This window comes from Cebidichthys violaceus, unplaced genomic scaffold (genome assembly GCF_023349555.1).
Source record: "Cebidichthys violaceus isolate CVI_PGR_0920_01 unplaced genomic scaffold, fCebVio1.0.p SCAF_75, whole genome shotgun sequence".
Classification (NCBI taxonomy): domain Eukaryota; kingdom Metazoa; phylum Chordata; class Actinopteri; order Perciformes; family Stichaeidae; genus Cebidichthys; species Cebidichthys violaceus.
In genome coordinates this window covers 306,472-332,882 of record NW_027176959.1, presented here as the reverse complement: position 1 = coordinate 332,882, position 26,411 = coordinate 306,472, and the positions used below count along the sequence as shown (strand labels likewise).

The following is a 26,411-nucleotide window of genomic DNA, read 5'->3' as shown; positions in this document are numbered from 1 at the left end:
GTTCTGAAGCTGCACTAGTTTCCCAAAATGTCAAACCATTAGTTTTAAGATTGTGACCGAGAGAGTGGAAGAAACTCAACATGTTAAATTCATGTTTAATCGTAGAATACAAACCCCTCCCATGACATAAAAAAAATCCCAAATTGTCAGAAACATCGCTGGTGTCCTACGTGGAAGCTAAAGCCCTGAGTGGTAGAGGGTAAGAAAGGATGTTGGTACAAATATCGCTCTAATTAACATTCATTGAGACAATGAATCACACCATGATTACTGTTAGAAATACTGATGATTCTTCTGCTCTTTGGCTTTTTCCATTTTGTAGAGCAAACAACAGCTAAACATATGGACATGTTTTGGCTGGTAAGGCACAGAACAAGTCCTAAGGGACAGAGACATTGGTCTTCATGAGGGCGCGTTGACGTTCTCAGCTTTGTCCACCAGAGGGAGGAAGTGGATTGTCCCTCAGAGCGGTTGTCGGCCCGCAGCTGCTATAAAAGACCCACAACATGATCCACGTCTCTTTCTTTGGCAATGTGAACAGACGTGATGGGCGCTCAAAACCATAGTTAGGACCACGTCAGGTGGTGGTCTAGTCTCTCATATCGGTCGTTTAGGCAGCAATGCAGCGTGAGGTGTTACAAATATTACAAATGATGCGAAGAAGGCTGATCTCTTCAATCGCTGTCTTACATGACGGAGCAACACCGACAGGTCTTGCGCTTGGAAGTGGCTTTGCTGGGAGAGGATGAGTTCTGCCGCCCATCGTCACCGTTCTGCCCCTGGACCTCAACTCCTGCCCCGGTTCCGTCCAGGGGGACGTCGTGAAACAGTCGGGACTCTTTCCCTTCCTGAGGTGAAGCAGACGTTTCCGGTCCTAAGACGTGTTCTTCTCCCTCCTCGGTGATGATCACGCGCTCCGCGGTGAGCATGCCTTCGTGGTCCTCTTGGCCGCCTCCTTGGTCGCCGTCCGTGTATCCCAGGAACACCAGAGTGACCGGGCCTTCCTCCAACCTCAGATCCTCCACGTTGCCCACTTCTCCCGCGATGTCTCTGACCGCCATGATGCTCCCGTCCTCTTTGTTATCCTCCTCCTGTCCCATACTTGCAGAGCACTCCTCTATCCCCGGCTCAGCTTCCAAGTCGTCGCTTCTAGAGCTGTCTAACTGCGTATCATCCTCCTTTGACACGAGACGGCGGGTAGAGAAAGACACGACTTGTCCCTTTGGCGCTCTGCTGGCATCGACGCGCTCCATCTCCATCTCTTCCTGGTTCGGCGTGAGCGCGACCTCGTCCAGCAGCACTTTCATCCCGACGCCATCGACGAAGCTCAGGATCTGCCCGAGCTCTTCGGTCGAGGGTTGACTTCCTGATCCGCCGACGGCGTGGATGCTCTTCCTGCCGTCGTCGAAGACCGTGGTTGCCGTCGGCGCACCGGCCGGCGAGGACACGGGCGCCACCGACCTGACGACGGTGGCGCCCGTCTTGGGGTCTCTCTCGACCTGCACCGCCAACATTCCCAGGACTGCAAAAATGAGATACGGAACAGAATACAAATTATCAAGATAAAATGTAAAAATTCTCAACTCATTAGCAGTCCAGGACTAACCGTCCTTAATGTCTCGCAGACTTGGGGACGTTTAAAGGGTGAGAGGTACAAAGGTTAACGCCAGGTCAGGACCAGATCTTTGTGTCACTAATATGAGCCGACACAACAGACGATATAGAGACACAATAAGCCCTCCAGTGCGCATAAAAATATGAACAAACTGAAATAACAATGTGGGCTGAATATAACGTTGCTCTCAGGCCTTTCACCTCAGACCCATCGTTAAGTCTTAGCCTGAGGGCAGAGCGGCAAACAAAGGGCTCGTCTTTTGCTAGAGGAGGATAGAAAGGTTAAATCAAATACCATGTTCTGGAGCCTAAAATCCTGTTTATCGATATATATATATCTATATATATATATATATATATATATATATATATATATCTATATATATATATATATATATATATATATATATATATCTATATATATATATATATATATATATATCTATATCTATATCTATATCTATATCTATATATATATATATATATATATATATATATATATAAAATGGTAAAACATTTGGGTTTTGTTCCAGCACTGCTTGGTAAAATACTCACAAGGAGCCGCAGTTAAACTTCTGAGGACATTTAAAGACATAGAAGTCTTACAGGAACTTATCTGCAGTTGAGCCAGAAACACTGAATACTGAATACTGAATACTGAGCTACAGCCGGTTCATTACTACATACTGAACATCTACATTCATGGTAAGTTACAACGAAGTCTACTCCTGTGCCTCACCTGATCGGCCTTCTTGCCCACTTTCATGAAACGTCCTTTGTGCCATTTGTATGGAGAAGTGATCCTCGGCGTCTTTATTCACTGAAAAAGAAAGCGTAGACGTTTTTCAGTTAAACTAGAATGAAAATCTATTACTTTCTTAGAAATCAGTTTATATATCCTCAGTTTGTTTTGTAATTCTTTGCTGAAAATTGAAATCACCAAACTGGCAAAAAGTGAATACCAGCCGATAACAGCGCGTTACGCCTCTCTTTACCAACATGTCCACAGATAGAAGTTGGACAGTTGTCCGACAGACAAAAATAAGACTGAAGTGCTTATTAGCGGCATGTTACTCCAGCTTTTTACTGTTGATGGACAGCGGCCATCTTTGATTTTGAGGTCGGGTGTATCAACGTCTGTAGGACTATTGACTCTATGTGCCCTGATGTCATTATTTTACCTTCAGGAAGTGGTAGTCAATCAAATATATCATGGTACATATTTGGAAAAACAGGTTTCCAGACAAACAAAACAAAACAAAACAAAAATAGTTCATAACTCAGTAACCTGCAGCACTCAGGGAGCTAGTTAAAGGCTGTGGAATGGAACTTGAATGTGGACCTGAGTAGCCATCGTTTGAGAAGTGTATAGTAGGCGGTGTGGACCGATCAGGACCAAGACTTTCTCGCATTTACTAAAGACAGAAGCAACAACCGGCAGTTTAAAGCCATCATTTACTGAAATATCGCGTTGCGATGTCCATTCTTTAGTCGGCGATGTGTCGAACGCTCTCTAACGTACGCCAGAGTGGTTTCTGTAACTCCTCTGTAACTTTGTGCACATTGGCTCTAAAAGCGTTTGGATGAACTCCGGCCCCTCGTGGTGTTTCTCGCTCAGCAGAACGACTCGCAGACTAAACTGTAAGAGAAGCCGTCGGAGCCGTTTCCATTCTGTCGCCCCGATTTGAAATGACTGCTCTTCACGCAAAGTCTTAGTTCGGGTAAATTATCATCCGTCAGGAGAGAATAGATTCTGGGCAGGCGTAACGGCCCCGAGAGCGACAAAGAAGAGAGACGGAGGCCGACGGTGAGCTAATGACGCTCACAGCCCCCCCCCCCCGCCCTCCGGCCGACTTCTTACCTTGTTGCTCGTCCTCGTCAGTGCCAGCCTGCGGGGCAGAAAGAAAGGAGACAATTTGAGTGCTCTCCTCGGTCACACACTTAAAGCAGACACAGAGTCTGTGCTTCACCCCCCCCCCCCCCCCGCCCCGCCATAAATATTTCACAGTCATCACCAGAGAAGTGTTGAACCAAGCTTAGTCCCATCGTGTCAAGAGGCGCTGAGACTACGTCGCCCGGCAGCCGTTTTCAGTCCTGCTGCTGTTGCACACTCAGCAAAATTTGGGGCTGTACAGTAAAGCGGAACACTTGGTGGAAGTTAAAGTTCAAGCGGCGTCACGCGCTCATTACAATCATATGATGAATGTAATGGAAAATATCCTGTTAGATTCAACCCGCAAAAAAAACACACGCAAGTGACATTTTGCGCAAAACCCGTGAAAAGGACAAGGAAGAGGACATTTGTTTCGCCATTCACCGAATTCAGGGTGAAAACTCGGTGTGGGTTCACTCATGCGGCGATAAATCATGATGTGGCAGCGCCCGTCATCCATTTCTTACTCATGATACATAATTCGAAGAGCTCACACCCCAGCTGCACGGGCTGGTGGATTATTTTGCTGTTTTGCTGTAACGTTTTACTTATTTAACACTCGACTGCCCGGGACGTGGCACGAGGCCGAGCCGAATACAATTTGCATGTTTTGACCGAAGAGCTGATTCTGCGCCCTATTTTCATATTCACCGCGGATGAAAAAGTTTCATCCTTCTGAGGAGAATTGTAGCCAAAGGGGACTAACGCTGTGTTTACTTCCGCTGCCGTCACAGCGGCTCAAATCCTGAAATATTTTGGGGCCGTTTGCGGTACGTCTCTAAATTTTCATTTTGCAAGAAAACCTGGACGTGGTCGGCTAAAACTGCGAAACGTTCAAGGCTGTTTTTTGTGTCTCTGTGTAAAACGCGCGGTGCTCCAGAAACATCTGCTCGTGTCACCTGGCTGTGTGTTCTGACTGCAGCTGCACAGTTGCCAGATTCTTTGTTTTCTTCTCGGGGGGCTCGCTCCTCTCTTCTGGCGTCAGCTGCCTCCTCGTCCTCGGGCGTCTTTGGACTTTCGATTCGCTCCCTGACACACATCGGCACAGACAGAATACTCGTTAACGCAAAAAGATGCACATCAGAGCTCGGAAAACAAACGAAGCAGAGCAGTCGGACCAAGAAAAATAAAGACGTTACGAGTCGAGTGTGTGTGTGTGTGTGTGTGTGTGTGTGTGTGTGCGTGCTTGGTTATAATCCATCGCACCAGCTGTGACATGGCCGTTTGATCTCGTCATGGTCCATACAGAAGTGCATCTGTGATGGAAATACTGTATCCACCGCTTCAAAAAAAATGTCTTTACAAATGTGAGCCGTGCATATCTGTTATCTGTGTGCCAGCAGAGTGCCCCCCCCCCCCCCCCCCCCCCCCATCATGAACGTCTCAAACACTCGTGATGTGATTGTGATTGAATTAAGTGCGCGTGAATGAAGCTGGTGAAATGCGGCTCACCCTGTCGTGGGCTCGTCAAGGACGGGGGACGCTTCACTGAGCCACTGCTCCCTCAAGTGCTTCCTCTGTGGGAGAATGCGACGACAGAAAAATAAGGTTCACAGCTAAAGGTCGAGACGGAGACACGGGCAGAATGTTTGGTGATTCGATCAACGTTGATCATGAAACCCTTTAAGCGCCTTCGGCTCATTCCTGAGTTTATGGCCTCTTTCGCTGGCTCACTTGAGTGTTCGAGTCTCACGTAGCGTTGACAACGACGACGCTGTCAGATTCACCACCAACATTCTTAGTCAAGTTGCAGTGACACCGGACACTAGAGCTCGGATTCTCTCTGCTGTAGCTTGTTAGCTTATTAAGCTAACTTTAGCGCCACAACTTGGTTGACAAATTCCTTCTGTCGACGACTTTTTAAGCGGCCTCTTTTTAAAATAAATACCCTGCGCATGGATCCTAAATATGCACTTGATGGCTACAAACATATCTTATCATATCTTAACATATCTTATCATATCTTAACACATCTGATGATAAATGATGCCATAATACTAAATACTCGCTTTGCGTCAAAACTATTTTCCGTCTTAAGACCGAGGAGCCTCTTCAGACCTAGTTGTTGTACATGTAAGTACTCGTGACAAAAACTGTTTGAAAAAATTTAATAAATTGTCACCGAAAATCCACCAAAAACTGTTGTAGTTCTGCAGTAAAGCTAGTAAACACAAAACACAAGGACTGCGTTGGTGTTTAAAACTCAACTCAAGGTATTTGTTAGTGTGCACGAGCGACTGCGACAGTTTCTCTGCCAGCTATTGTTTATTTCCACAGCCTCATGCTGTCATAAAATGATCTTTTCTATTTCCACCATGCGCCACCGAAAATGTACCCTTTGCAGCGTGTGCAGAATGCAGCATTTCCATTAGGAAGGAGTAAGTCTGTCTTTGGCACGACGGCTAACCAGTGTTGAAATGAGACGGGCGGTGCATTCGTTATGCTTTTGAAGTGGGTTCATGAGTGGGACAGGGACAAGTGTTTGGTAAATGCAACGCTATCTTGGGTAACTTTTCCCAAATCGAGGACTGATAGCGTTCAGCTAGTTAGCCGTACATGCTAACGATTACAGCTTACATCAACCCACTGTTTTAATCCAGTCCAACACTGTGTTTGGCTTTGTAAAAGGTAAAGAAAAAAAAAGAAAAAAAAGACCACCCTCCATGTGTTTTGGATACTTAGTGTCACGCTCACAACACTCTGCTTCAGCATGTGGAGAAAACCCCGAGAGCTTCCCAAACCAGCTGTGCCTGGATACGGACGCTAAGCTGTGATTGGACTATCCCTGATAGAAAACAGAGACACGACCAAAACAAAACGCACGGCGCACCGAGCCTTGTGCCCGTGTTGACAATCATTCAGCGGATCAAGACACGCAGCTAGCCACCTGGCAGCGCTCCTCCGCAGACACACCAACGAGGCCCCGCGGGCGCCGCCGGTTTGGATCCTGCAGAGGAGGAGCAAGGCCAGCAGACTGCCGTCGTCTGTGAGAGTGACAGCGAAAAGGTGTCACGGCTCCGTGATCCAAAGCCCCCCAGACGTCCCGCTCCTGGAGTCGAGATACGACCCGCCACTCATCGCCTGGTGTGAGTGACAAACTGAAAGCCCCGACAAAGCCTTTCAAACACTTGAAGCCCCCCCCCCCCCCCCCAAAGCCCCCTTTGATTGATCCAACTCATGTATCCATGCATGGAGCCGACTCTCTGTGGGCGGGACCAAACTAAATAAGATAGCAGTGGGCCTTCTGCACATCTTCTGTACTTGCGAATGCGAGTAAATCGGAGTCATAATGAGGTCATAATGAGCCCACCCAGAACATTAGAGCTAGGCGTCGGCTAGCTACGAGGGTGGGACACGCCAGTGGTCATCTTTTTGACATGAAGCAGCTGGAAAGGAGAGAAAACAATGAAAAACATTTCACAGCATTTACAAGAAAAGAGTTTTAGATGCGAGGAGCAATCTTCTTTCCTCTATCTAAGAGAGCAAACGGGCGCCTTCTCTAAACGTTTCTTTAAAATCGTTCGGAGGACCAAGTGGGAAAGAATTTGGTTCCTCGAAAACAAACTTAAAATCACCTTTTCCTGGGCCGTCTTCAACCACTCCTCCTCCGTCTCCCTCGTCAGCCTCTCCTCTTCTTCCTGCCTCCGACGCCTCTCCTGGTGACAGAAGAAGTTAAATCCTCAAAGAGGGAACGTGAAGAAAAAAAAAAAAAAAAAGAAGAGTCCTGTGAGGGAATTGGTCATCAAAGAGAGGGGCGATAAGTAGGCACTCTGGAACCCTACGAGGTGGTTGTGAAGAGAAACTGTGAAAGAAGAGCTGATGAAGCAGGACGGCATAATTCACAGTTTCACCGCGTCTTTGTGCCGATGCTCAATCCCAACTCCCCTCGCTTTCCTGCCGCAGCGATCACAGAAAGTGTCAGAACTATTGGCAGCGACAGATTGTCTACGCTGCCTTTGGGTTTACATTGCTTGGAAGTCTTTTCCGTAATCTAACACACACAAAAAAAAGACAATTTACTCAATTTTCTAGGAATGTTACCATTACTTACCCCTCACTTATACCGAGTCCTCCTGTAAGTGATCTCTCAACAGCAAAGAAAACTTGAGTTATTCCAACAACAAAAAGGCAGGTTAACGAGAAGTTAAGCAACTGCTGTTTCTTCTACTAACAGACGAGAACACTGTGCTTATGGTGGAGGGTTACACCCGCTTTTTAATATAAGTCTTTAGCAACACCCCTTTGCAGTCCTGGTCCCTGAAGACAACGACTTCTTCTGTACGAAAGCAGAGAGACTAAGAGAGAGGGGGGGGGGGGGGGGGAGATATTTTTAGGAGACGTAGCCGACAGATTAAAGCGGGGAGATGCAGCTGGCGGAGCGCTGGGATGCCGGGAGAAATAGTTCAGCGACGCGGCACATTGTGCGCATGCCAGCTCCGTATCCACGCCGTCAACGTAAGCCGTAAACATGCCGAGGCCCACTCCGGGCCTCTCGCTGTCGCTGGTGAAGTGGGTCACTTGCGGTTGGACGGATTTTTAACGTCGGGCAGAAGGGAGGGGGGGGGGGGTCAGGCGGCCTTCACTCAGGCCCTCCAACCTTTCGCTTCACAGATCAGCGATTACCGTCCGGGAAGTTAAACCGGGGGAAAATGGTCTCTGCTCACTCACTTCGGGCAGCGCGGATCAAGCGGTGACCGTTTCCACTGAAGTGACGTGAGACAGCGACGGCGCGGTGAGATTGTTTTTGACACGAGGTGAAAGTCCAAGTTGGTTTAAGGCAAACTGGAGTGGACACTAAAAAAAAAGGGCAAAAGTAAAGACAAAGTAGGAGAGTGACATTCTCACCGCTATGGCTTGCAGCCTTTGTTGGTACTTCTCTGCCTCGTCCATGCCGGGCCTTAAAAGAAAAGAAATAGAAACATCAAGTTGTTAAGTAGACACGAGGGAGCAATACAACACGATCAAAATACACCAAACGGGGAAACTTGGACTGGTAAAAAGCAGTACTTTAAAGAGTTATCATATGTGGGATTAATGATACAGTATATGTTACATACTGTTTGTTTAACATTACGCTTCGATTAAATAAACTATGAACAGCCCAACAGACAACAGTAATATATCACACTATTCTCCACAAGCAGCTGCATGTTTGTGAGAGAAAAATAGAAATCCAATTCAATAGTCGAAAAAGCATTCCGAACATTCCGTGGCATTGGGGGGGGGGGTACGTTATATTTTTAGCCTTGCTAGCGGCGTGGCTCGAGGGATGTCGGTCTGTTGTGTTGGTTGGTCCACCGCTTTGGTCCAGACTGAAATATCTCAACAAACTATTGGATGGATTATGATGGAATGTTTTTATCAACATTCATGGCCCCCCAGAGGATGATTTCTAAATACTTAGATGACCACCATGAGGTTGAGACTTATGGTTTAGAGAACTGTTGGATGGATTGCTCTGATAACTGGTTCTGGTTTATGTCTGGCTTCAGATGATTTGTAGTGACTCTGGTGGTCGTTCGGAGGTTCTCTTTTCAGTTTGTTTGTACGTTTGATGGCAGGATTGTAGAAAAACTACCGGCCCCGATTTTAAAGAAACTTGGTCAAAGGGTGTAGCGTGGAGGGGGGGGGGGGGGGGGGTGGGGGGGGGGACGGACGCTCAATTTATTTTCCACTCATGAAACGGCATTGGCAGACGTCTGTGCTCTCCGAGTGTCCTTCTAGTTACCTCCGGCAAAGGAGGTTATATTTTCGGTTTGTTTGTCTCTTTATCAACAGGGTTTCAGAAAAAGCTACAGGCCTGATCTTTATAGAAACTTGGTGGAAGGATGGTGTACGGGCAAAGGAAAGAACCTGTTCAAAAATTTGGAGAGGATCCAGATCTCAGGGCAGATACACAAATTATTGTTCTCTTTCGTTAACGGTACGTTTGGCTTTGGCAGAGGTCTGCGCTCTGCTTCCAGTTGGTTTGTCTGTTTGTCAGCAGGATTGTGGAAAAATTTGCTGGTTCGATTTTTATGAAGTTGGGTGGAAGGGTGTAGCGTGGGCCAATTTTTTTAAACATGTCACAAATATATGGTTTTATCCTAATTACCCGGTCGGCACAGCAGTTTTAGTTTAGTTGTTCAGGACTGTTTTCAATACACACGTGTGTGTGTGTGTGTATGTGGGATTAACTCAAAATAAACTAGAGTACCGATGTTACTGGTAGTGAAGGAAGACGTCCCAACGTCAACCAGCTCTATGGCACTGAGGAATAAGCAATAGTGGCCTCTGGCTACACAGACAATACTTTTTTTTTTGACAACATGAAAAATATAGAACACCATCAGCTTGATCTTTTACGATCTTTTTCAAATGATGAAGATGTGCCGGTAGGCCTTCTACAATAATGAGGCAAACTCAAAGAACTATTGACTGATGGATGAGCACTCAGTGAAACAAAAGAGGAGGCGCGATAAAGAGACTCCACTGCACTACATAGATATTGATCACTTCACACCCCGACGCACAGACTGGATATCTAAACCCTCGCCAGGAACCGGGCTCACGCCGTCTCAGTTTAGCCGGGCGGAGTGGGAGGGAGGCAGCTGGAGACAGATATAGCTCGCATTCCTCACACATCCAACTTGCACTCTGAACTCTCTTCACGCGGCCCAGGCAGTAAAAGTAGTACTGTAGTGTCTTCATACCTGTGGCCCTGGTATCGGAGAAACAAAAAGGTAATAAGAGGAAAGGAGAAAGAGAAACAGGCAAAAATCATATTAAGATGCCGAACAAATCAATTTTTTAACCAAGTTGTTATCTATTCAATTACATTTTCTCCAGAGACATTGGGATACGCACAGAAGCTCAATATAAAAGTAATGTTCCGTGGTTCATAATCCCGCCACAGACTTCCTGCACATACACATTACATCAAAGCCTCTCAATGCAAAGCCTCATCTCTTTGAAGTCAGCAGGCTTAAAAACCCAATGAGATGTATAATAATTCACCATTAATGACTGTTTGTTGGTTCTCCAGAGATAAGGGAGACGAGTCGACGACTAGAGAGCGCCAACTTCAGACCTACATTTCAGACCTACATTTCGCGCCTGCAAAAATGTTGGACTTCTGGTGTGTTCAGTAAAAGTCCTGGTGGTAACTTATCACTGTGACCTGTGTGGGAATCAGTATCACATCATGAGTTCTACACAGGGGCTGAGGGACCACAATACAATGCCAGGTCTACTTGTGACCCCTTGTCATACGTCAAAAGGTTCTCTGCACTGAAGTCATACGGCGGCTAACAGCTGATCAGATCAGATGTTTTTTAACGCACAAGGAATTTGCTTTGGTGTATTGGTGCATTAACATAAGAGAACATTAAATGGAAAAAACAAAACATTAATATAGAATAGAAAAATATTACAATAAAAATACGAAAAATACTGTAAAAACAACAAAAATTTTCGGAAGAATGTGGAAATGTCCACAGAAGAAGAATACGTGATGTACAGAAGCCTTAATGTAGCGCTCATAGACAGATGTGAGGATGTTAATGTAGCGCTCATAGACAGATGTGAGGATGTTAATGTAGCGCTCATAGACAGATGTGAGGATGTTAATGTAATGTGTCACGGCTCAGCACCGACTCAGCAAAGCGGTTAATAGGCTGGAAACCAAGATTCAGCTTTTGGTTGCCCAAACTGGAGCAATTAAGATACAATGCGATCATTTTCCGTCCAGCTCAAAGATGCCAGGATACTTCTCCTCCCGGGACTAGACCCGACGATAAATCCATGAAGCATTTGCTGGATTCATCGATCACGAAACTAGACTTAAACCGACGCCAAGTGGCTCTCGTTGCGCTGAACGATTTATTTCTTCAGGCTGGCCCAGGTACAGTCATCTCACACTGGCCCTGCCCCGTTCTTAATGCATCCCATGGTGCAACAGCAGCCACTTTGTAAATCACCGCTCTAGCCTGTTGTTTATATTGTACATTTATACTACAATGTAGTATGTATGACTGCTGTGTTGTTCATATTGTACATATCAAAGCTAATTTAATTCGTACGGTTAATCTCCATGTTGGCACATTTCTTCAGTCTGCGTTCACCGTTTAGGATCATTCAATTGCTGCCGTTTGCCTTTTCCAGTTAGTTGCTAAGCTGCATTTTGTTGTCTCTGTGCAATGACAATAAAATTCAAATCCCACAAATCCCTCCACAATCTGGAGGAAAGCCTCCCCAGGAGAGCGCAGGCCGTTACAGCAGCAGATGAATACTCACGGTTTTTGGAATCACGCGTTCAACAATTCAGAGCCAAAGCGGAGCCGGAGTTACAGCAGTAACAGTCGCGACGGTACCGCAGTGTTACTCGTTAGTCCCGCCGAGAGAACTCTGTCACGGGGAGCGATTTGATACACGGGCAGAGATCAAAGGAAACGCAAAGATCAAGACAAATTAGATCCGTGGCACACGACGACGACATCCGGAGTCCCACAGGTGGGAGGCCTGCCGTGGTTTTGGCGACATGTGAAGGAGGAGTAATGAGGAGCTGCAACTGTTCGTGAAGGAGGAGCACCGCCGGGAGATGAATATGAGGAAAAGAAGCTCAAGGGAGACGCACAAAGTCATAGAAAACCCCCCGGGGGGGGAGGGGGGGTGGAGGACTGCTATCTCCTCATGACAGCGGCCCTCAGCACATACATGCACACAGGCCTTCACGCAGCCAGAGAGCATATGGATGGGATACTGCGTATGCGTGGCGGGTGTGTCGCCTGGAGGTTAATGAGATCAGATAGGGTTGACGTTTTAGTTTCAGACGCCCTCTATTGTCACGGCGGCCCCGTGGAAACGGGCTCACACGACGGACGTTAATCTCTCCAGACCTTTACGTATCATCTCCTCCGGACACGGCAAGACGGTCGGAGCGGCCCCCGATGACGAGGAGAGGGCGGCGACTAACAGTGCTTAGAAGAAGCGGTCTGGAGCGTGAAAAAACGGAGGAAGTCAAAACAGATGTGGATTGAATCCCGTGGAGGCTTGTGACCCAGGAGAAAACCCCCCCCGCCGTCATGAGACCAGAACGGAAAGCCTCTCCTCGCATCAAGCACATCTAGAGCTGCGGCCGGTCAGGCTTCTCAGAAACCTACGGGTGACGCCACGGAGACTAGGTCCATATTCTATTCCGTCTATGACTAGAACCAATGCCGTGTGGGCCTGTTAAATTACCCAACACATTGTGATGGAAATGAATTTCTAAGTGGGAGTTGAAGTAACTGAAATGATGTCAAATATCCGTCTAAAGTGGCGCCCTGGAAACGTCATACAAGCTATTGCTTTCACACACCATGCAGTAAAGAACAATGCTTCTCTTCTGCTTCAAAGGAGCTGAAGGACACGCACCTGATTTACATTTTATAAATTAGCAAAGGAGAAGAATGTCCGTGTCTGTTTTATGAAGACAGTCCGCTAAACCATGGACTTCAAAAAGAATTCCCCTCACCGTTAATAAACAGGCAGAAATCCTTCAGCTTCCGAGGCTGCCGTGTCTACCTCTCCTGGGTTTGATCTTTTCACACAGACGTCTCTATAGAAAGATAAATGGAGGCTGCTTGCCTGTATCAAGTGAAATGTTTACCGAGGCTTCTGATGCACACGGAGCCGAAGAACAGAACAGTGGGAGTACTGCAACAAGCAGATAGGTGAGAAAGAAGCATTCTGTTGCCGGGAGAAGCACAGATTTCAAAGTCTGTACCTTACAGGAGGAGGGGCGGCATCGCATCTCCTCCAACCTTATCTTCTCCCAGGGGGTTCAAAATGGCCTTTTACAGCTGTCACTTCCTCTCAACGCACGACTCGCTGTTCAGGTCTGGCGAGGAGCGACGAGAGTGGGTGTGAAGCGTTCTGGCATCGGTGGTACACAAGAGCCGAGGCGCTGTCTGCTTCTGGTTTTAAAAGTACAACAGAAGTACCTGCTCTTTCTCTCAAGAAGGGGAACGACAGTGCGGTGAGAATAACAGTCTTCAGAGTGGCAAGATCCCGAAGAAACGTCAATCCGTTTCAATGCATTGAAAAGCAAAAACTGACTTTTGTTCTGTTACTACAACACAAGCTCAGATTCGTTGGCAAAGTCCGTCTGAGCCGAGCTACTGTTGACCGTGCCAAAAGATTGTGCGTCTGTCATCTGCAATACCCCCACAGTGCGATTGCCACGAGAATATAGGTGACATTAGCATTAGCTCACGTTTTCTGCAACACCGCGAACTTTTGAAGTATTCCCGTACTCGCCACTTTGAAACTGTTAAAAAAACGGCATGCGTGTGGTCCTGTGTGAAACGGTGAGTACGTTCTTACGATTCAAGTATTTAATAAAAATGGTTAAATCTGGTCGTTATGCCTGTCCCCGCCCGCAATTTAAAAATCGGTTCAGATTTGAAAATCCTCTAGTGTGCACCAAGCATGAAGGGTTAGAAAGCATCAAAGGTGCCGAATACGAGATTGGGAGCATTTCTGTTGCCTCTCGACACGATTAGCTAACGATGCTAACGGTGCAAACAACTGGCAAAAGTGTTGACATCGCCCACGGTTCCGCTTTAATTACTATTTGAGCGCAGTGCAGAGCGGCTAGTGAGCTAGCATGTTCAACTGAGAACGAAGAAGCTCGGATTACAACACAGAGGGAGACTTTACTCTACTTTATTTTTACAGAACAAACAGAAGATCAACTCCAAAAAAAGTGTCACACAGGCAAAGGGTCTCGTTTAGTACCACAGTAGTACAGAGAATATTGTGTTTGGCACAAAAAGCAACGTTTTTATGGAGTGAGTAAGTCAGTTTTAGCATCATGTCCACGGGGGGGAAGTCATTTGTCTGACGCAGGAGGAAACTGGGTGGCAGTAATTCACTGCATTCTAGTGAGGCCGCATATCTTCTCCTCGTCATCCAGCGCGTTTGTGCGTCGGCATCTGTACATTTGCATCATGCTCCTTCCTCCTCATGCAGGTACTAGCGCCCCCCGTCTCGTCCCCCCCCCCGTCTCGTCTCACGCGAACACGCTTTGCATCTCGTCCTCGGAGGTCCTCCTCTGCCGTCAGATGGGTTTATTTGTGTGGACGTGTCATCTCGCGGCGCAGATTGCGAGCCTTCCTTCAAAAAGGCCTGCGTGCGGCCCGATGTCAGCGTGACTTACTTCATCGTTGGCTCAAATCGGCATCAAAGCCGGCGGCGGACGGGCCCCGCTGCAGACGGCTGCTGCGTGCTCGGTCGCCTCCGTCAAGCACTCGTTAATGAGAAAGAAGGGCCGCCCGAGCTTCCCAGCAGGGTGAACGCCGCCCTGTGCAGCCTTCGGTGCTGAACCCCCTCCCTTCTCATGCAATGTTGCTCACTGTTGCACACGATGCGCTGAGCACATTTCTCACTCTCTTGTTTTTAACTCGCTCCCCCGTGCACACAGACGTCCTCCGAGCGCTCCTCAGTGTCCATGCTTCGACGCTCTGATGCCGTCTCTCCCCGTTTTGCTAAAAACAAATATGATGTGTTATTTAGGATGTGTCTGAAAGCGGTCAGCACAGAGCTGGAGAGCAGCTGTGGGATTGTTGAAGCTGGTGATCAGTACTTTTAATGGGCCAAATAAGGATGGATTGAAAAATATATACCTAATTACCCAAACATGAATCGGTAGTTCTATACGTAGTCACTGTACAGACGTAGTCACTGTGATGTCACCAATTTGTTTGTGGACTGCCGCTTTAAAGCCTCAAGTTCGCTGCCGCCATCTTGTTTTTTTTGCATCCAGAAGTGACACGAAAGTGTGGAGCTAGACATTCTAAAACATTTTTTAGGCGACCATAATAATTAACTTTTTTATGGACTGAAACCACGCTGTGAAAGGGTTAAAGTTCTACAAACTTCATTCATTTGATATTATAAACCCTGATTTTAATTAACAAGTTCATTTTTGTGCACCGTGTACTTAAACTTTTTTTAATCTACAATGGAGACATTTTAAATTCCAGGGTTCTTTTTATCAGTTGAGTCAATATGAGCGCTTCAAATCACGCGAGTGCTTTAAACGAAAGGACAGCGTGAGGCTAGCTCTTATTCACAAACTGTTGACTTGGCTACAGTCTCTGCAAATTGACACCAGTTGCCGTTTCAGCCTCGGCTGCTAAAGTACAGACCTCAGCATGTTTGTGTGTGTGTGTGTGTGTGTGTGTGTGTGTCTGCACACTTAATGTTGCATGGCAGTGTGTTAAAGTGGCGGTGTCATAACTGACGCTGGGATCACCACACGCACTCCCTCTCTCTGCATCACCTCAGGCAGGCCATTATTCAAATGGTGCCACAGTCGCATTTCATGCCCGGGCCTCCTCTGCTGCGACATGCCAACCGTGGCAAATCCAGCTCAGCCCAATAAGTGAATATGAAGATAATGAGCGTGTGCTTGTGTGTGCAGAGCAGATGAATTCAACACTATGATTTTAATAGCTTTATGAGATAATTGCAGAGCACTTTTTACGAGGAATTATTCAGTTCTTGCATAATTAACATTATACGTCCAGATCATATTGTCACGCGTCTTTTTTTTACACAAACTGTACATTCTGAAAATGTGCAGCGACACCTTTTTATGGCTCTTAGTCTCCTAAAATAACCCTGGCTTTGCTTTGGTCAGAAGAAGCTGACGTCTGCAGGACTGGAAGAATCTCAATTGCCGGCCGAGTTTTTACAAGCCTCCTAATCTCTTCGGCCCACTGCTCCGTCCTTTTGTTGGATTCAGCTGAACTCTCTGGACGCACGACTACAGCTGGGAGAACTCAGCACTCCAGGCTTGGCTGTCACATTATCAATTTTTTCAATTGATCTCAAAGTTGACAATCAATACACAATGTTGCAGAAAATGAATGCTGACGGAGCTCATTATATATATGTATCGTTAGTAATCTTATCAATACTGCTTATTGGTTCTTTTTGATTATTTTGTGAGAAAAAAAAAAAGATTGATAAAGAAAAGAATCGACATTGGATTATTATTCTTGTACGTTAAGAAATAGCCTTTCTTGAGCAGCAAATCAAAAAGTTACAAAATCTTTAAAATACATTTGCAGTTAAACAATTAGCTAAGTAATTAGCTTTCATTTACTAGCCTATTATTATTCCGTAGCAAACTCCGCCTCTAGTGCAAAGATGGAGATCTCACTCCGTAACTTTTAAAGTACCGATAGCAGAACCCTTAACTCAGTACCTTATCAATACTCCGGGTTGTATTCATTTAGAACCGGTTCCCGTTCGGAACCGTTGTTTCAGGGGGCATCCCTCATGATGACATCAAAGCACTGCAGTATCTCCTGCCTGAGTGAGTGTTTGTGTGGTTCCCCCGATGAGCTCAACGGTCCGGTCTCACTTTTCTATAAGGTGTCTGACCGTCAACACTCAGACTCGTGCCGTTTCCCGGGCTTTAGTCTTCTCAATCGAGTTATAAGTTGAAAGCAAAGCTGACTGCGTAAAATATAGAACAACGACAAAAGCGGATTAAAGGAAATGTAATTGGACATCTGCTGCATGTTTGAGCGAACGAATGGACTATTTCACTAAACTGTTTGTTTCTCAACGTAACACGCTATTCTACACAGACTGAGACAGCTGTGGGCGTTCCAGGACAAACAAGACTGGTGGCGCTATTTAAACCATCCACAGTGCATGGTGTAAGGTGCAACTGCGTTTAAGGCGTGTCCAACTCCACTTTTGGCCAGTTAAACGGTGGATAATCGGGGCACAAAGGCGCAAGGGGTGGTTTGTATTTAATCTGCACCTGGCGCAATTCAATTTCAAATTCTGCAAATTGGTTTTCTGCAGTAAAAATATTGTTTTGAAAGGATAAACACCAACAAATATGGATTGAAGTTGAATATTTAGTAAGATTAAAAACATGTTGGGAAGTTTGGAAATCAGTTCATCTTTCGGACTTCACATTGCTCCAGAATTCTCTGAAATGTTCGGATCACACGAGTCGAAAAAAAACAATCCTCCGCAGCCACCACTGGAATGTAATTCTACAAATAGCGTAATACTAAGCCTGAACGTTATCTGCAACTGTGCAGATAACGTTTAAGTCGCCTACATCGACACTGTGCATAGTGTTTTCCTTACCATGAATAAAAACATTGCCACCAAAAATTGGGGCATACAAATGATTTAGGAAATTTAATTACAATCTAGGAAATGTCCGTTGTGAACCCACCTATGTAGGCGCATCTTACTATCTGAATAACACGCCCTTTAAATAGCAGAAAAACACTGCTACTGACTTTAAGACCAGGCTTTAGATGGTTGAAGGCAAAATCGCTTTCTGCTGCCTCGATGTAGCAACGCGCCGAACAATGCGCCTGACCGTACCTCACGTTAAGACCAGCACGCCCATGGATGCACAGACCCTTCGCTACTTACACAACGTGGGCTCCGGGTGTGTAAATCACAACGGCGTCTGCCTGAAGCTAGCGAGCCGTGACAACAATAATCTCGACCCGGCGTCTTTGCAGTTGGCTGGACTGATCTCATGGAATATGACTGCATCCATCAAAATCTGTGACATTCTGAATACCAACAAACATTTTCAATCAGAGAGAAGGTTAGTATCAGGCACAAGGGAGGCCTCGTGTCTGCTTTTGCCCAGGGCCCCCCAAATCACTAAATCCACCCCTGCAAAGAGCACATGAAGCTTGTCGGAGGAGTTAACTGCACACACCATAATCTTCTGTTTACGTCATCCACAGCTTGGTTTCCATACGTCAAGGTGTCTTTGCTCTCACAGAAGCAGAGCTCTCGGAGTCATCTTGCCTTTAATCATCTTCCATTGGCTTGCTGCTGAATAAAGCTGATCTTTGGGTTAAGACGCTCAAAGCCTACAGTTCCTCTCTGCGGGATACCACCCCCCCCTCCCGTTGGATGAAATCAAAGAGCCGCTGCAGCCTACACATTACGATCGCACGCGCACAATTCGCCCACATTCTTCAAAAGGGAACCATATGATTTCACCAAATGCTCGCACACCGATCCGCCCACGAGTCCGCTGGAGGGACGCTGGGCACGCCGGCGGTGCAGCGTGAGCCAGAGCTCGATAGACGTGACACACTTGAGGGGACATTAATGCCCCATTGTCTCTCTCTCTGTCCTCCCCAACCCCCAGCTGCCGATTGAGCTCCGTCTTACTCTATCTGGCAGCGCTGCTTAATTCTTGTTTATTCAACATGGGACATGGAGTGCTGGGGGCACGCACACACACACACACACACACACACACACACACACACACACACACACACACACACACACACACACACACACACACACATCTGATCTGTGAAGGAACGTCTGTATGTATTGTGCTGCAGGCTGCCTGTGAGCTAAATCCACATACAGCAGCGTCGCTGCCGGCAGAGCGATAAACAGGAGGGCCTGTTTAAGCTCGACAACGCTCTCTTCTGTTTCCTATTTCCTTCATGTCCACGTTTGAGGCCGCCCTTCCTCTCCTCTGCCCTTCACACATCCCCCGAGGGACGAGAGGCAGGGATCAGATGCTCCATCATGGGTTCACATGGCATGGAAAAGGATTACCTATCACCCGAAGGTCAACATATGGAGCTAATGGCAGTTTTAAGGGGATTAAAAGGAGCATATAATGAGCATGTGATGGCACATTCACTTGCATATGCTACACATTTATAAAGATTTCCCAGCGTGGTAGAGGCTCGACGCTTTCATACAGATAATCTATAAAAGTAAATGTTTAGTCCACTTATTTGATGTCCAGTTACTCATTTACCCAAGTTACATCATCGGCAGGTTTCACTGCACTTTCAGCCTCCAAGCCCTCCACGCTTCACTCTGGGATTCATTCGTATAACGCGTGGAAAATATATGGATTTAAATGTTTTTTCACCCCGGAGCAAAAATATTATCGTTGCAGGAAGACAGTAAACATTTGTGTGATCACAAAAATGCCTTTGAGGATGCTGCTAGCTAACAAGCTAACGCTATGTGACCGATGTTAAGGTCTTCTACTCTGATTCTTTCATAGAAACCCTGAAACATATTGCGATGTTTGATTTTCTCCATAAATAATGAGCTGAAGCTCAATGCAGAGCTCTGATAAGCCGAGGAGGCCCATTTGATACATTGTTGCTATAAAAATATAGATTGCGACCGTTTCACGACCTCAGTCCTGGTTGATATGGCAACGCCTGTGGTTCACAGTAAAGGTCCCTGAGTTCAGTTTGAAATAACACGTGTGTAGATCACTAAGGGAGAGGATTTATCCTGTCGCATTTATTTTTTTATAATTACTCTTCCTCTACCAAACGGCCAACTCCAGCTGACGTCTTTTGCATCTGGGAAATCACGTTTTTTGATTTTGTGAAAAACGCAAAAAGAAGGCTCGTCGTCATGCCTTATTGTTTGTACTTTTGGTTAATTTCTCCAACAACACAGATGATGAATGATATTTTTTGAGATTTTAGATCTTCCAATATGTACCTGATCACAGCTGCATTAAAAAAACAATAACTAGCCTATGTTGGTATATTGATTTACCGTGAATCATGCTACATATACGATACATTTATCTCTGCGTCGCAAAGTGGGAAACAAGGCAGCCGAATCATATTGGAACACCTCCCGCAGCTCCTTTACCGCGCGTCAACCCTGTTTAGACGCCATCACAGTACTTCTACACTGAAACAGCCTGAATATAACATTTAAAATAGAAATGATGGGACTCTACAAGTCCAGTGCCCATTCACATTTTACATCTCCCTTTTAGAGGTTTGTGGGGTTTTCCCAGGAAAGTATTTTTATGCCTGCTGCCACAGATACCAGTTCAGTAAAAACTACTCTCGAAATATGCATTTCCTTTTGGATCGTTGGAAATATGATCCTTTCTATATCTAGCGTCAGCCGGTAATACAATGGGAAAGAGGGGAAACTATTTTAGGCAATAGCAAAGATATTTCTGGCCTCTGCTGATGCTTTAAATAGCCCTCTGTGGTTGTGTTTCTGATATCACTTCATATTTCTATTTCCACTTCACTTCATCGGCTCTGCTCACCGCATAAAGATGCAAGACAAATGGCCTTAACCTGGGATCCATTTAAGAAAATCATCTCACTCCCTGGCCCCCGAGCTCATTAAAACGTACAAATAGCTGGCAACGGGCTTGACCTATTTTTTGGATCCAGACTCGGTATAAATACTGATCCAAAGAGACACTATGTGTTGCAGAGGGGTAATCCGGTTGAAGGTTTAATAAGGTTAATTAAATGTAAGAGGGAAGAACAAGCTATCATAATCCAATCACAATTTGCAAATGGAAATCCATGGCAGACTATTATAATGAAGTCTGTGCTTAAATAATACGTTAATACGCGCTTTAAACAAAGGTTTAGTGCTGCACTTAACGATTATTTTCATTATTGATTCATCTGCAGATTCATTTTCTAGATTAACCGATTGGTCTATAAAACGTCAGAAAACAGTTTGTCCATACCGGTCTCTCAAGGTCCAAGATGACGTCTTTAAATGTCTGGTTTTGTCAGTCCAAAACCCAACGACGTCCAGATTAATACAATTTTAAAACCGAGAAAAGCAGGAAACCTCCATATTGGACAGGCTGAAAACATCTTCTGCCATTTTAGCATGTAAAAAACACTTTCAAGATTAAATCGACTATCAAAATAATGTTGTTGTGCTATAATGTTCTGCTGTCTAAAAGTAATCCCATTCCTTAGCAGATGAATGCGGAGTTCCTCAGGGGTCAATACTAGATCCAGTGCCTTTCAGTCCGAACATAAAATACGGAAATACAGATTATGTTATCACAGCTGCACACTAAACATTGATAAACAACGGGTTGATTATTCACAGGCGTTAAATATTGGATGTCCTTGTAGTTGTAGGACATCCAATATCAGGTCAGAAATCCTTGATCCTGACCTTTGACCTCCAGAGCCTCGTCACGAGCGCAACAACACTAGCCACGGCGCGGTGCTCCATCATTCTTTATCGCTGAGCTAGAGTGGGCTCTGATTGCACATTCAACATCTGAATGATTGGACGACGTCTCCAATAAATGTTGATTTATGAGCCCCACACTGACCATATCTGCACTGCAGCCCCCCCCCCCCCCCCCATAACTGGGTCACCTGACGAGAGAGTAATGGCTCCGTGGGACAGACAGCCTCATACATTATGCAGAGTAAAGAGAGCGGTGAAAGACAAAGAAAGAGGTGGACGTACGATTGTGACGAGCAGCTGGGGAGAAGAGAGCGATAGAGTGCCTGAGACTGTGAACCACTGTTGGTCTGTAATGAGTCTGAAAGCGACGGCTTTGATACCGTAAGTAAAGCAAACAACTAAAACCAGGGCAGAGGTTTAGCGTCCCAGCGGTGCCGTCCATCATGCTGCAAAGCTGATTCACGGGACGCTGACAGCTCATTGTGTGCTGCAGGCCTCTGCGATACTCTATTTGGGCTTTTTTTTTCTTCTCCAGCACGTCCGCCCCTCCGTCTTCCTGAACCATTTTAAGCCACATGATGGACGTCCTAAGCCTGGGAGGTTTGGCTGGGACAGAACAGAAGTTGGGGGTAAAACCGAGTGATGCGTCGATGCGATTGTCTGAGAAACTGCCGGCATCCTCAACTCAGGAAATAACCCATCAGAGCAGAGCAGAGGTGATCATTGAGGCGATGACTGAGCGTCACCATCGTAGACTCACTTGAAACCACCAGTTCAAAAGGAAATGACATCCGTCTCTAAAGCGGCTTAGGCGACACATACTTATAGTAAATGAACTACACTGAACTGAACACAACAACAATGTAAACAAGAAGACATTTCCCGAATGCATCAAACTCAATTTAATGTTGCCGTACCAACAAACAGGAGAATATTCACACCAGTAACACATTAGCTAGCCTGGCTCTACTGATGTCCGTCTGTTGGTCCACCACATTAAATACCTCCACAACTAGTAAACTACATAAATACAAATATTTTGCACAGGTACGGTACACAGTCTACATTTGTTGTTGCTACTGAAATGACATTCGAACCGCTGGATGGTGGGTAATGAGCTAAGACGGAGAGCGTGGTAAACGTTGCATCTGCCAAACATCAGCATTTGAGCTTAGTCAGTTTGAGCATGTCGCCACGCTAGCGTTAGCATTCAGCTCAAAGCACTGTCCGATCACCTCCACCGAGCACGGCCTCACCAAGCCGACCGGGCGGCCGTAGTGGACCCTCGGTCTCGTTATGACAGCTAGAGCAGTGCCCGTTTGTGAGGCGTCCGTCTGGAGCGAGCGTAGCGTTGTACTTGGATGCCTTCTAGCAATACACCCGCCAGATGTGAAGTCGATCGGACGAACGCTTCTCGAGATATGCGAACGACAGACGTCCCTCGTTGAATAGTTTGATGTAGAAATCCACGACAGAAGAAAACTGATGGACGGTTGCATGAAGCCACGTTCTCAAGGAAGACATTCCAGCATTAGTAAGGGATGATTCAGTCCTGATCCGCCCCAAAGTGGATATACTTTTAAATCCTCCATAAAAAGCCAGTATATTATTAGCTTGACTAAGAGACTTTATGCTGGGTTTTAATTCATCACCCATCTGTAGCACATTCATGGCAAATATCAGTCAAATATCAATTACACAAAGTGGGATGTGAGATTGATGGACAACAAAGGATGTGGATCTCTGTAAGGTGAAGAATTAAAGATACCACGCTAACAATAGCTAACCTAGCGTCTCGCCCTGTTGCTCGCTGTACTTGACACTTTGGCCTCACAACCCCATTATGCACTCGAGCGTGCTTGGCCCTCTACAGCTAATCGTCCTCACACATTAAAGAGCTGTGGGCGGCTCAAAGCCTGACGGTTCAGATCCTGCTTCATTTTCAGCAAGATGCCCGTTCGGAGGATTTCACGTTGACCTTCGACCCTCCACCCCTCCTCCGTGTCGCCAACACTTTGAACAACAAAGCAACGCGAAGTCTCGACACGACGGGAGCGGTTTTTGTTTTGTTTTTATTCTGTCCAGATGGAGCGTGACGAACCATTCCCCTTCATCTCTCTCTCTCTCTCCGTCTCCCACCCATCCTCCCCCCCGCCCCCCCCATGCTGCATGTCCTACCTAATGAGGCGCTCCGCTGCAGCATGTGGGTGTCTTTAGCGCGAGTCTCGGCAGCCTCGGGCGCCAAATCCGGATGCTTGTAACGCTGTCAAAACCCTTTACGTGCTGCAGGTTTCACTGCGCCGCTCTCTCTTATATGCGCAGACACGTCTAAACGCATACAGCCGAACGCATCGGCACACTCGCTTCTCAACAGTCTGTACAGAATATGACACCCTCTGTCCCGTGACCCCCTCGCTGCGGATAAGGAAGCTCCCCCCGAAAAAACTTTTAATAGAGAGGAAAAAAAAAAGACTCTCTTCATCTGTGTGCATTTCGTGAGTAGACAGTGATACGCTTAGCCTCAACCGGTGCCGGTGTTTGGACTGACAACCATGTGATGTAATGCGTCTTTAACAAGCTAGCTTTTCTCTCAGCCGTTTGGCCCGATAGTGAAAGGCTGATTCTTTGAGCCACGGCAAAAAAATATTTAAACTCAATAACATGTCTTGTTCGTTTAAGTCGTGCAAAGACCGAGTGTAAGAAGAAAATACATACAGGAGTTATGCGCTAGTTAGCTAAGCTAACAGGCTGCTAGCTGTGGCATTAAATTCAAACAGACAGATATGAGAGCGGTGATATCCATCCATCACAGGCGTTACTAAAGTAGGAGTTTAAATGGTTGTATCAGTACTATTACTTCAGTTATTGTGAGGAACTGCTTATTAAACAGTCTCAACTTGATACTGACGCCTCTAGGCTGTATTGCTGGGCCCGCTGGAGGGAAGGGAGGCCCGGGAGAACCAGAACCAGGACTGCGTGTAGCAGGTCGTTAGACCCCTGCTGCAGTAAAATGAGGTCCCTGTGTCTCAACTACTCATGAACTCATGTTTTGTCATCAGGATTTTAAACTACTTCCTGCTAAAGAGTTAGAGAGAACCGGGGCCACAAAGGGGGGGGGGGGGCAGCAGTGACGAGGACAATGAGGATGACAGTGATGCTGATAGGTGGTGGTGGTGGTGGTGGTGTGCCGGGACCGCAGCCACCACTTTTAATGAAAGCAGCCGGACTAAACGGCCTCCCCGGGCCTCGGGTGACAGCCAGCGTGTGTCCCACAGCAACTCGTCTCCTTAGCAGTTGGGTCATATTAGCTCTGCCTGCTGCCACGGACTGAGGACGTGGTCGTTAGTGTCCACTGGTGATGATGCATCGTAAGTCACCCATGAATGACTCCGTGGTCTGGACTCCATACAAAACAGCTCTCAGATTACAGACTTCTGTACGATAATATTAATATCTGTGTGACTCCATTGCACATGGATTTACTTTACTGTTTTCATTTTTGACAGAAAATTGCTCTGTAAACTTCAAATTTTCTGAGTTTTATTTAATATTGAATATGTGTTTGTGCAATAGAATTTTTTAATTAAACTTCTTCCTGGATGCATTTCCCAGCAGGCACGAATCAGTTGTAATACATAGACCACAGGTTTGAATAGTGAGTCTGAGCTTCTTCTTCTTGTTGCTTGTTTGTTTGTGGAAGTAGAGGAGATGTATTTTGTAACGGCATGTTGTCAGAAAATTCACAAAACAATTGGTTGCTAAGCAGGAAAAAGCAACAACGAATAAAGCGACTTACCTCTCACAACTTGCAGGCGGTAGAGTTCCCAGCAACTAAAGGCGAAATATTCAATTCTACAGACTGCTCGGGCGTTGCTGATGACTGCGTCACACGGGGGCTTGTTACGAGGACTTTTGGAGCCCAAACTGACCATAAGTTCACAAACTGAGAGGTGGGAGTGACTTTGGCCTGGAATGTGTGTGTGTGTGTGTGTGTGTGTGTGTGTGTGTGTGTGTGTGTGTGTGTGTGTGACTGTAGCAGACCGGCGCGTGGCGCTGCAGACTCCTGTCATTCAATAACGTAGCGTCCCTCTGCAAGAAGGCTACGTCGCGTTAGCTTGTTTCGCTATCACGCCCGAAATAACGAAACCGTTATCTCACTATGTTTCCTCACCGTTTGCTCTCTGGACTACGAACTCCCGCTCTCCAAACTTGCAGGGAAAACAACGAACCTCCCACCTTCTAACTTTCGACCAATCACAGGTGCGCTGTCTCACACACATCCCTCTCATTGGTCACTGAAAATGACTGACAGGCGTCACAGCTGGTGAACCTTATGACACGTTCACCAGCGCCCTGGAATTCTCAGTATTAGTAACTGCGGTCAACAGTCACGTCTCTTATCACCGCGTGTCACTCATGATGACAGTTAAACACAAACATGTCACCCAACCCGTGGCAATTACATGGAAAACGTAACATATTTAAATTGTTTTAATAACATATATTATCAGCTGTCAGGACCAACAGGATTTAAAATCCTGCAAAAGCTGTTTTTTTAAAGAGTAAAGGAGCTACAGGTATATGATGAACTTGTAGTAAACAGGTGCTTATTTGCACGTTTGGAGTCGTGTTTCTGTCCAACTGATGCATGTAAGTCCAACATTCACTCCTCCTGTGGTTCAGTTTTTGTTTTGCACTTACTTAAAAATATATATATATATTAGTTGCAAACTTCTCCATGTTAAGCAGTTAGCAGTGATGGGAGAAGAAACGTTACTGACATCAATTGCAAACAATGTTAGCTAGTCACGCTAACACCATGTGTCAAAGTCCTGCATTTAAAATGTCCCCGAAATAAAACTACTGA

General features: G+C 46.1%; 1 protein-coding gene across 2 annotated transcripts; it reads right to left on the bottom strand.

Moving 5' to 3' along the window:
* Positions 1-25,550, bottom strand: LOC137892114 (paralemmin-1-like). 2 transcript variants are annotated; one of them, XM_068737036.1, is made up of 8 exons: positions 25,341-25,550; positions 8,393-8,444; positions 7,123-7,203; positions 5,000-5,064; positions 4,447-4,576; positions 3,476-3,503; positions 2,354-2,434; positions 1-1,522 (listed from the first exon to the last, which is right to left on the bottom strand). In XM_068737036.1, exons 2-8 carry the CDS (start codon positions 8,435-8,437, stop codon positions 687-689), a joined length of 1,266 nt encoding a protein of 421 aa, XP_068593137.1. In that variant the 5' UTR covers positions 8,438-8,444; positions 25,341-25,550; the 3' UTR covers positions 1-686. The 2 variants fall into 2 exon arrangements, with proteins under 2 accessions (XP_068593137.1, XP_068593139.1); XM_068737038.1 differs by lacking the exons at positions 4,447-4,576; positions 5,000-5,064 and having other exon boundaries at positions 3-1,522; positions 25,341-25,549.
* Between the last annotated feature and the right edge of the window lie 861 nt (positions 25,551-26,411).

Coding starts and splice junctions, on each gene's coding strand:
- LOC137892114 (XM_068737036.1), bottom strand. CDS start 8,437: ATGGACGAGGCAGAGAAGTACCAACAAAGGCTGCAAGCCATAGCG. Junction 7,204..8,392: donor AAAGGCTGCAAGCCATAGCG/GTGAGAATGTCA, acceptor TTCTGTCACCAG/GAGAGGCGTCGGAGGCAGGA. Junction 4,577..4,999: donor CTTGACGAGCCCACGACAGG/GTGAGCCGCATT, acceptor GATGTGTGTCAG/GGAGCGAATCGAAAGTCCAA.